Below are 12022 nucleotides of genomic sequence, written 5' to 3'. Positions count from 1 at the left end.
TATAATCCTCACTGAAGTGAGGATAAAGATTATATTTAAATCTTACAGGCATTTTTTCCCCGTCGCTTAAGCAAAACTGTAATTTTCATGTGATTTCTTACGTTTAAAGCAGCGCTGTTTTTATGATAAAGCTAATTTTCCACTGGGAAGGACAAGTAAGTAGAGTGTGCCAATCTACTACTATGAACATGTCTACGCAGTGTGTTGCTGAATGGGGTGCAAGATCACTCTGGCCAGTGCCAGATAGGCTGATACGAGCAGGCAGTGCTTATTAGCTTTGGTTCAAGGCAAAGCTTGTGAACCTTGTACAAGCCTGTGCATCATCTGCTTAGCTGCCATTTTGTCAGAGGTCGCCTCTAGAAGTGAAGGATGGAACATAGAGGTGTGCTAGAGAATTATGACTTACTAGCAAAACTTGGATGGCTTCATTTGTAATTGTAATTCTGTTGGTTGTTATGGCAATAGTATGCCATTGTATTTGACATTTTCTACTTTCCCTTTTATCCAAATGTGATCTCTGTCAGGGTACTTGTTTTCCTTCATAATAACAGTGACCTTTATTGAAAATTGTATTACTAAGTATAATTAGAGATCTATTTGTTAAAGGTTTGCTTTTTTAAACTATCATAAAAAATATAAAACCATAATACTAGCGTGTATTGAAGTGTGTTCTGATGTTAACTTTACATTAAGATAATATAGTTGGCTTGGAACATCTACACATTGTCCCAGCATTCAGCATAATTCACGTATGTTGTATCCATTGCACATTGCATTATTTTCCCATGTAAAAGTTGTTATTTCAAAAATGGCTTGTTTGCTTTTCTTAAGGCCTTGTCTCATTGCTTCAGTTTTGAGTGCTACAGGCTGACGTTGCTTGGGAGCTCGATCTTTTCTCTGTAACCTGAATTGCTTGTTTCTCTTGCAGCCTTTGGATATCCCCGATGGTCGAAGGGCCCCGTTACCTGCTCACTATCGTAGTAGTAGTACACGAAGCATTGACACTCAGACTCCATCTGTCCAGGAGCGCAGCAGCAGCTGCAGCAGTCATTCACCATGTGTCTCTCCCTTTTGCCCTCCTGAATCTCAGGATGGGAGTCCTTGCTCAACAGAAGATTTACTCTATGACCGTGATAAAGGTGAGAGTAGAATGGCCCACCTTTACCTATGGGAGGCATGTGGTGTCCTGCTTTTACAACTACCTTCATTTTACTCATTACATCAGTTTTTGTTTTTGTTTGATTGTTGTGGAGGGATTGAGTATTTCTCTTAAAATTGGTTTTGTTTGTACATATCTTTTTTCCCTCTTGTTTGTGAAACTTCACAAACATCTTCCATAAATACGTCAGACGAGCACAGCAAACAGTCTTAACTATTTATGAAGATTCTAATGTGAAGAATTCAGATTGTAACATGTTTATGTTTAAAAAGGGTTTCAAGAAGGTTTGTGGTAGACTATATTCATCATGGGTGAGTTACTTGCTGAACAAAATGGTGATGAAGTTTTGGACTGCTTTTAAAAGTACTCTGCTTCTGAACTCTTATATTCCACTTGAAGCTATTTGGTGAGGAGCTCAGATACGAGTTTGAACAATCTGGAGAGTAATTATTTGTCTGTGTACGTTGCATAACAACCCAAAATTTCAGAATAATTTATGTGTTTATATGTCAATATCCTGCATTTTTTTCCAAGTCTGTAAAATGTCGTTTGGTTTAATTTATAAAATTACTAGAGTTTCAGTAATTAAGAGTTACTTACAGAACACGTAGTATGAAAATATAGGCACTAGTGTAAAAAGACTGCTGTTTTGGACAGCTGTTTACTAATGAAATTATTCTTGGGCTTCTGGTCTGCTAGACTGAAGTCTTCTATCAGCTGGAAACATGGACTTTAGTTTAGAGGGATGCAGAGTTTGGGTAAAATACACAAGCTAAGAGTGGTAAGTTTCACAGAGGAAATGAAAACTTCCAAGATTTAGTATAGATTTATTAATGAGCTAAAGACAGAGTATTTTGAGGTTGTAAATAAGTAAGCTTTTCCTGTAAATATTCTCTGTTTAATAATTCTTAAAGTAATTTGGAAATAAGACTGGGGAAGGCAGTGGGAGAAATAATAGCTTTTTTTTGGTTTCTGAAGAGTATTGCTTTCCTGTCATGGATTTAAAAAGAAGTAAGTAGTGCAAAACAAATCCACCTGCCCAGATCCTTAATTGGGGGTGGGTGTGTGCATGTGTGTAAGTTAACCACATCAAAGTAAAAGTCTTAGGCTGTGATAGTTGGCCATGCTCCAAAAAAAAGAGATACTAGCTCTCTCCCCCCTACTTCTCTTTCTTATAGTACGCATGTGAATTGTAATGTGTTGTCAAGACTGAATCACTATAGAGACATCCACTAAAGTACTAGCACACAGGGAAACATCTTGACAGGTAAATTTGTTCATAGATGTCCTGATAACAAATATAAGTCAAAAGCGAGGAAAAGAAAAGAATAATTCCCTTTGCAGTTAGTACTCAGTTATCACAGTAACTGGAATTTTCATTGGTACTTTATTGGCAGTGGTGAGTGGAGACAGTTTGAAATACCGTATCTAACCTTCTTAAAGCTTTTCAAGGGTTTTTTCTCCTGTCTTGGATTCTTTGAACAGCTAATTGGAGTAAAATTTATTGCTGAACTTCACAATGTATAGATACTTATTTGTGGATTTTGGTTTTAAGACTGGCTTTAATGCTAGGTTTGTATCAAAAGTCTGCATTAGTGGTAGTGTATAGGCGATGGTGATAAATAACCATCTTTGTAAAGTTAATATAATTGCATTTTTAAACTAGTTTAAGATACTTAATACTGTGCTTATTAAAGATAAAAGTTTGAACTTCTCATCACAACTTTGTTCTTTAAGGACAAGATAGAAACTAGAAAAATGCATAGCCATTTTCCAACAGAAAGTAACTTGTTCAGAGGTTGTAAAAGTATAGTCAGAAAGGTGCCTTTTACTCTCGGATCATTAAGATCCCACAGGCCAGTTGTTCTGAATGTTATCTCCAAAATAGTTAAATTATAGATAAATGAGGGATATAGGTAGAAATTATAGGAGAATAGCAAGTTTTGAGAGATGGTTTATTAACATCTGCTGTGGATGTTAACTGCTGTATAAAACAAACTCACCAAGTTTTTGCATCTTCATTTTAAATGTTTTCATGATGCTAGGATAAAACTGTTATGAGTTTGCGGTAAGGCCTGTTAACATTCTGAAAAAATGCATGTACGTATAACCAAATGTAGACGTTTTAAACCCAAGATAGTTTTCTGTTACTTTTCTCACGTTGAGATTTTATTTTTCCTCTCTATGGGAATAACTTGGCGTTTACCATTAAAAAATGTAATTACCAGTCTTCATGAATGCTCCTGAGTGTTGCTGAATTGGAAAGGAAGGTTAATAGTTTGACTGAGAGAATGAGCAGTGATGAGGTGCCCAGCACTCTGTACAGACACAGCACTGCTTTACATTTCTAAAGCATCTTTTATTTCTTGTGCAAAGCTGTGCTTTGGCCTGAGGCCCTCACAGCTGCTCTTGGACTGTATCAGCTGTTTGGTTTGCATTTCTGCAAGAAGCTGCTAAATCTATTGAATTTTTCAAAAGAAAGTGAAAGCTAAACTTCAGAAAGACCCAGAGTCCTGCTCCGAATGAAGCAGTGATACTCAATGGTATTGACTGGAGCAGAGAGGGAAGGGTGGGAGAGAAGGTATTTAATGGCACGGGCTTTGTGATTTTGTTTTCAAATATGGGCCTGTTGCAAGGTAAGTGGACTGCCTTGCTGCATTAAAGCTACTGGTTTCACTAGATCTGTTTTTAATGATACTCTGGTCCCCTGAGATTAAAATTCAGAGTGTTACATCGCATACTTCGCAGCTGTGACAGAGAGTAAAGTTCAAGGGCGTCCTAAGGTATAAGCAGATGAAATTTGTTTTTTCTTACAAAAATAGATAGCATAACTTGTTTTTCAAGGATTTTGATTTAAGTGCTTTTGTGTAGCATTGTGTATTCCTGCTGTTGCTAGCAGGCTGTTACAAGCAACATGCTCATGAAGATGATTTTTAACTTCTGGGCATCTGATTGATAGTTTTTAAAATGAAAATTGTATGTGAAGTCTTTGGATAGTCTTAAGAAACAAAGGTATTTTTGAACCTATCAGAACAAATCCCAAGGCTCACTGGCAAAGTTTCTTGTTTCCTTTAAGTTTTGTCATGCAAAAAATTGTTTTACAGATTCTTTTTTTAGTTTGCCTCTTTCGTTGCTGTAATATATGCAAGCTAAAATTTGTGGTATTAAGTCTTCTGGTTAAAATAGTATTTTTAGTGTTCAATTACAATCTCAAACATTTTCTAGATAACAGAATATTTCTATTTTGAATATTGACGTTCAGAAATTCTCTGTAATAAGGCTCCATATTGTCTGCTATGTGGTTATGGTAGCAAAACTCACTTTAAAGGTTACATCTGTTAATCTTCAGTCATTGTCATCTGAATGAAATTTGATTAGTTGGTTGAAATATGCCAGCAGAGCACACCCTACTGGTGGGAACATGGGAGATGCAGACATGTCGTCTTTGTGAAGGCTCACGCATTGCAGCTTCTGAGACAGTAAAAAAACGATGTAAATAGCATAGTTTGAGAATACACATTTGCAGTGTCATTAAGGATTAATAATGTGACAGTTGAGCACTTAAAAGCTTACAGGATACACAAGTGGTGACTGGCTTAAGCTGTAAATTCCACTTCTTACCACTTTAACCTCGTGGCCTATTTTCCCAGTACCCTTCCGTTCTCACACTGCTGCTGTACGTGCAGAGCCAACACCAAGCTTGTACGTGTGAGCATTCTAATAACCACACATATTTTTCAAATAGTAGTGTGGTGTGTGTTTGGTCAAAATGAAAAGCTAACAACTTAGTAAGCTTTAAAAGGAGGGAGGGTAAAGAGAGAAACAGAATGCTTAAATTATACAATATAATTTTTCTTTTTACTTGTGTAACAGCTGTGCTAAATAAATGAAAACTTGATTGACAACTAAACTGGCTAGACAAGACTGTAAATCTTCCAAGAACTGACTTAACTTTGAATTCACTTCGATTCTTTCCTTGGATGTAGTTCCACATTTTTCCACTATTTCGTGGAATGAACAGTAGCACTTTCTATGTCTCAATTTTTTTAAATAGAAACTTGGATCTTCAATTTTAAATATTAGAAGGAGGAAACGAACTGTCTGGGTTCTGTTAATAATTTCTGTGTTTGGAATGAGCTGCGTGGGCCAACAGTGGAAAGATGCCAACAGGACCATCATGCTCCCAGCTTGGCAAATATCTGTATTGTCTCTAAGCCTTTTCTGCCTTCAAACAGTTAACTTCTATTTACAGAATTTTAGGTGTTCTGTGTTCACTCTACAGCAGGAAAGACCTGAATAATCAATACACTACTGAGGTTCACTTCAGCTGTTTTTTTTATCTTTCATAGTAAATCTCCAAAGGGAAGTGTGACATTTGATTTGTGTCTTCTTGTAAGAGGAAGCAGAGATGTTTCAAAACCTCTAATGTTTAGCCTTTGTATTTGAGTCATGGTTATACAAATGTTTAGGTAGTTACTGTTTGCAAGCTGTTAAAGACAACCTTTTATGCTTCAGTGAATCCAGATCATAGTGCTTGAAGCTTTGGTTGGTTTTCCACTGTTGCTGAAAAGGCACACATGAACAACAGCAGCATAAACAAAGGTATCTGAGTCAGAAACAGTAAGGTACCCCACATCGGTGGAAAGACTCAAAAGGACCTAAAGCAAGAGCAGTTATTTCTCTCCAGTTAAGGTGTAAGTTGGGGGATCCTCTTCAACCTTGCCATTTCATTTCATTTTTTTAATTGTAAGCCCAAGCAGAGAATAGGGAGCCACTAATACTGTTGCAAATACTCTGATAAAATAATCAATGTTTGATCATATAGAAGTTAGGTTTGAAACAGGTAGCCATAGGCATTGTTAGGTTTGAAATAGGTAACCACGGAAACTTCACCAGGAAGTTACTGGATTTTTCTATGTTTTGTTTAAGAAACTAAGGAGACTGTCACGGACACCAGTTATGCTGCTTGGAAACCCCCTTATCCTTCCTATCCTGATTTGAATATCAGGGATAGTTTCCAATCAGTAGAGTGGAACTAACCAATGATTGTTTTAGATTAAGAATATTGATAAGGTTATGTAATTAATGGAACCAATCGTTGTAACGGTTAAATTTAAGAGCGAGCATATTATGCATTTTTATGTCAAAGAACTTATGTAATAATGACTTGACTGAAAAAGTGTATAAAAACTGATGGATTTTAATGTTTGGTTGGACACATATGGTGGAGCTATCCCCCGTGTCCCCAGCGCTGAAATAAAGAAGTGCCTGCTTATCTGCTTCGTGTGGAATGAGTTTTTCTTCCCGATTGCTATCAATACTAGCCTGAGATACATGTTGCATCTTTGAAAAGGTAGAAGCCACTGCGGAAGGCTAATTTTCTCTGATAATTATTTTTGTACCTACTTTATTTCCTTAATGCATTGAATATCATGTTGTCAAGATGAGTGTTTAAAGTGAACCCTTTCATAGTCTTAACTTTTCAAACTTTCGTGCTTCTGTCATTACCAGAGTTGAGCCTTCTATCTTATATTTTCCAGGAAGTACAAAGAAATCTGCCTATTGCCTTGTGTCCAAGATCTTCAAACCTTTAGTTCTAAGTGTGTCTAGTAAAATATACACAGACAGCTTGAATTACGAATACCTATATCATATAGTTAGTAGTGATGGCAGAATTGAGTTGTGGAAATTTTATTTTGGATACTAGAACAACTTCACAATTGTGAAGCAAGTAAGGTAGGACATTGTAAGGATGAGGTATCAGTACCTGTGTTACAAACACACTTTGTTTATTTGCAACTTCTGAACTATTCATGAGACTAATGAGGTCAATATTCCAGTGAAGAATTATGTTTTGAAATAAGATACATGCTGTATACACACATGTTCAATAACTGTGTTTATACAGTGAGAAGGTATATTATCATTACCATTCATAATTCTTCTTCATGTATTATGCATATTACCTTGATCATTTTTTTTTTTGAAATACATAATAAAGAATGTATTTGTTTCCAGGATCACAGCTCTGTTTTGTTTCAATTGCAGTGTTCCGGATAAAAATATCTCCTGTTATGTGTTGTTATATGACAGGTTACTGCTGCACTGAAGCTTTTATTCAGAAGAAATGTGCTATACAAGGGTGTTAGAAATAGCCTGCAATAAAGGAAGCATTATGGTAGAAGCAAATCAGCATAGTAGCTAAATTGTGAAAAAAAGGCATCTTGTTTGGAAATCGAATTTAATTAGAAAAGCACTCTCAATCTCTAGTAATATAACTGCTTTAAATTTTCAGACAGTGGGAGTAGCTCACCGTTGCCCAAGTATGCCTCATCTCCCAAACCAAACAACAGCTACATGTTCAAACGAGAGCCCCCAGAGGGATGTGAGCGAGTGAAGGTCTTTGAGGAAATGTCGTAAGTAATGCCTTTTATATCAGCTGGTATCTGCAAAGCAGTAAACCTGTTTACTGAGCCTATTCAACTGCAGATGAATAAACTATTCCAGCTGATGAGTTTTTCAGGAGCAAACTATTCTTAGAGTTTGTACAGAAGAGAAGTTGAAGTGTTCATGTTGGTTTAAAGAGGAAGTGGAGTCTTTTATGCTTGAACTCTTTTTGTGCATTTGTAAAAGGCAACAAAAATCCAAGCAGAAAAGATAAGGTACATTTCATTTCCTAAACATTTATAAACCTCTTTCCATATTTTTTATTAACTTTTTAAATGTTCATGGCTTAAAACAAAAACTCTCCTTGTCATAATTCTTTATCAATTTCAAGCATAGGTTATGTTTTGATATGTGTAAAACATGTAAAAAGGAATGAAACCTATGTAAAGTGTTTGTAGATGGTAGTATACTTATGGTGTAGACTTTGCTCAATTTTTTTTACTGAGCAAGAAATTGGAAATTAAACTCTTGGACATCATGTTTTTTTCCACTAGAGCCCAGCAGTATATGAGCACGTGTCTGTTGAGGTTGCATGCTTAGCTCCTGTGGCTGAAAGAATTAAGGAGGGGATCTTTCTTGCTGTAAACAGCATTCATTGCACTGCTGGATGATGAAGGAGCAATGCTGGGTTGTGGAGGAAGCCTCCAGACAAATTATGGAATATGGGAAAGGAGAGGGGTATTTCATGGAGGTTCTCAAAGGGATTTAATGTGACTAAGTGTGGTGTTTGCTGCATTGTTTTTATTAAGAAGAATTTGTACCATTCTAAATTACCATGGCATTTTTCCTGTGCATATGTACTGCAGATTTTTCTTGCTGGAAGTTGCATGTTTTATCCAGTAATTATCAAGTCATTTTTGTGACAGTACTATTTTTTAATGCTGTGGATCAGTTAGCTGACTACCAATATGGAAGATGTTTGCCCCTCTGTCCAATTAATCTCATTCCTTGTCATTCACATTTTAGCAATGATGTGTAGAACCACAAAGTTCATGACGTATAAAACATCTTGGTTGGCCAGGTATGTAATCTTTTTTCTTGTTGTAGGTCTCGTCAGCCTGTCTCAGCCCCTCTCTTTTCATGTCCTGACAAAAACAAGGTTAATTTCATCCCAACCGGATCAGCTTTCTGTCCTGTAAAACTTCTGGGCCCCCTCCTTCCCGCTTCAGACCTGACACTCAAGAACTCTCCAAACTCTGGTCAAAGCACAGCTTTGAGCACCCTGACTGTTGAGCAGCTTTCATCTCGGGTCTCTTTCTCATCTCTGTCAGATGACACCAGCACAGTGGACTCTGCAGAGGTCCCAGTACAGCAACCGTCCCCACAGCAGCAGCCGCTTTTGCAAGAAATTCAGACTGAAGACCATTCCTCTCCTCAGAGCTATGTGTTAATCTAGACCAAGGTGGAGCAGGCCTCTGCCCTGACAACAAGGACTGAGGAGATAATAGTTCAGATACATCTGCATGAGGTGGCAACCTTTCGAACACACGGAATACTTAGCAGCATTCAAAAAAATATCTCAACACTGTTCTTGACAGGGACAGAATTCATATTCAGCATTCTTTGTGAGAAAGCATGATGCCTGCAGAATCCATATATCATTAAGCATTTTAAGTGGAGACTATGCATTTCATAGTATGTTTGACCAGATTAGTACTGTGTCCTGTGTTCTGTCTCAAATTCATACAGTATAAATAAGCTCTCTCTATATATATTAAAAAAAAAAAAAAAAGTTGCCTGTCTGAATAGAAAATGTCTTGCTGGTGTTGTGTCCTATGGAAAATACTGTACTTCAGGATTATGTTTACAATTGATCCCAGGTGTTTGTTTTCTAACTTCTGTAATACACACAATGCAAAAAAGAAAAAAAAAAGGCCACAACAGTGGCACAGTGCCCACCCTATGGCACTAGCTTCAGGTACTTCTCTCGAAGTGTAAACTCAGGTAACTTGGAATGTATGTCATGTTGGGATATAAAATATTTTACAGGCTACAAAGCTAAAGAGGGAACATCACTCTTTTGCCTTTCCTTGTTTTATGCATTAATATTTCCTCATTACATATCCACTTTCTTGGAATAAGTGCATTCAGATCCAGGTGAATGATGACACCTGGATGTGGGTGAACATGAGGAGAACCAGCAAATCTGTGATGTATATCACTTTATTATGTGCTTATGAGTAAAACAACTGTTGCATTTACTGTCATTTCAATATATGTAAAAATGTGGCATTTAAAGGTTTCAGGTGTGCTCAGTTAATGACTGTTAGAACTGTTGCAATAAAGTGTTTCAGTACTAAGCTGTACATGAGAAACATTACACGTTGTGTGTGAGAGGGATTTTGAAAGACAAGAATGTTTTTGTTCAAGGACAGAAATTCTTTCAGGTTTCACAGGGGGGCGATGGGGATTTCCTCTCATGTTTTATGTTGGCAGTTAAGGATGTGAAATGCTACTGTTACCGTCTAAAAGTCAAATTAATGTTTAGTTTCTCTTTTGGAAATATTCATTCATTTGCTGGTTGGAAATAGATTTTCAGATTTTGTCAAGCAGTGTTAGATGAGCAGCATTTTATTTATGTAGTGAGTAATTGTGTTTGGATTAAAGTCCAAAAGTAGCAAGTGGGTGTTCTAAGAGGGGTGGGGGCAACAGTAGTTTTAAGTTCATATTACTTAATCAAAGCTTCTCCCATAACTTTCAGTTACTTAAGTTGTGTGTGTAAAAAGTGTGTTTTCCCCCCCTCCTTAAGTGTGAATAAAAAAAAAATCCTTGTAAAATAATCCTGGTTTTTGCAGGCTGGACACTTTCTCAAACTAGTGCATGGCAAGAACGGGTTAGTGGTGCTCTCCTGTTGTACTGGAACAAGAGGAGTATTGCTTTCAGAGATCATTTCCTGTGATACAAAGAGGACCCCAAAGGCAAAATAAACTTGATGTTCTTGCGTCCATTGCTTTCAGCTCAGTGGGAACTACATTTATGCTGTCTGCTCCTATGAGAGTAAGGTTCACCTTTTCCAGGAACTTGAAGAGATTAGTAGCCCGCAGCTACTGAGCATTTAAACTGGCTCCATTATTTTTTTTTTTTCCTCTTTTGAAGATGAGATTGGAGGGGGGCGAGAGTGAGCCACCAATAACTACTCACTAAATATGTGCTTGCTTTGGAGATAAAGCATCATTTCCTTTTATTACTGAGGTTTTGTTACTACTATGTTACAAGGTTGGGATTTGCAGCCTATAAAAGTCACGTGTTTTTTTACTCCCCTTGCAGAAAATATAGAAGGAGAGAGAGAGAGCTGTCTCTAAACCATTTTCATGTGAAAAAACCTTGAAACGTAACAGCCATCTTTGAACCCTACTAATCTCAGGCCTAGTGAAAAACACTATATATTTTATAGACTGAAGATAAAGGGGAGAAAATACTCGTGATGTAAGTATCCGATTCCTTTTAATATTTTTCTTTCTAGATTAACATTGCAGTATGATGACCTTTTTATGCTCTGGTTATGTCCAGATAAGAAATAGTACTCTCAGTTATTGGTGTTAGGTTACCAGGGGATATGATGAGTGGTTTTTAGATCAGTGATGAACTCTGTACAATATTTGCAATGCCATTACCTGTTCAATTTTTTTTCCACGAGAAACTAAATATTAATTAAATTGCACATTTGTTCTTAGCAGATTTGAAGGTTTTGAACCAAATGTGTTAAAGCTAATGCTTTGCCATTTAAATTTCCCAGCAGTTGTTGATCTCAATTGTATTCTACATCCAGCTGTAGAAATTTGTCAAATATTGTTTAAAGTTTTGTACATAGTTGTACTGTTGTTTCTATCCACTGTGCTGAACAGTATTCAAGTTATCACATAATATTGCTTACCCAAGGAAAATGTGGTGTTTTGTTTTCTTTTGTATTTTTTTCAGTATAGAAGTTCCTGTGTCTTTATTTAAATAAAAGTTATAGTTAACAAAGTGGTGGGGGGGGACACACAAAAGTAGTGGTTTCATTTATTGTGTTTGGAAACTGTGTATGAAACAGCATAGAATGAGATTAAAGTTTCATATTGTTTCCAAATTTACATCTAGAATAATGTCAACTATGTATCTTTGACTTGTGTGTATGTCTTCAAGAATAGATAATATCTTATCTATTGATTTTTGCATAACACTGTTCTCGGAGGAAAAAAAATTCTAAAATAGCTGAATGCTTAAATATGCTTTAAGAAAATAGCATATTTTATTTCTGCATATGATGAGGTTTTTCTCTCTTCAGAGCATAGAAAAACAAATCAGTTAAGTGTTATTGGAAACTCTGTATCTGCTGCTGTGTTTGTGGTATGGCTAATTTCAAGTTATCTGTTGAAATTATGAAAGCCATTAGATGTTTCACAATGTGAAACTAAACTAAACCCCTAAAGGATG

The 12022-nt window shown here is 36.5% G+C and overlaps 1 protein-coding gene across 4 annotated transcripts in view; it reads left to right on the top strand.

Annotated features, from left to right (window-relative positions):
* Nucleotides 1-9871, top strand: part of GLCCI1 (glucocorticoid induced 1) — a 68348-nt gene extending 58477 nt beyond the window's left edge. For 2 of the 4 annotated variants that reach the window (XM_068405331.1, XM_068405330.1), the window contains exons 6-8: nt 929-1139; nt 7455-7575; nt 8654-9871. In XM_068405331.1, the coding sequence (XP_068261432.1) occupies nt 929-1139; nt 7455-7575; nt 8654-9002 (681 nt within the window). In that variant the 3' untranslated portion in view covers nt 9003-9871. The remainder of the gene's footprint in view (nt 1-928; nt 1140-7454; nt 7576-8653) is intronic. The other 2 variants (XM_068405333.1, XM_068405332.1) reach the window with 1 other exon arrangement.
* The last annotated feature ends 2151 nt before the right edge of the window (nt 9872-12022 follow it).

Source organism: Nyctibius grandis, chromosome 7 (genome assembly GCF_013368605.1).
Source record: "Nyctibius grandis isolate bNycGra1 chromosome 7, bNycGra1.pri, whole genome shotgun sequence".
Lineage (NCBI taxonomy): Eukaryota > Metazoa > Chordata > Aves > Nyctibiiformes > Nyctibiidae > Nyctibius > Nyctibius grandis.
Note: the sequence above shows the minus strand (reverse complement) of the source record. Positions and strands in the feature narration are given on the sequence as shown.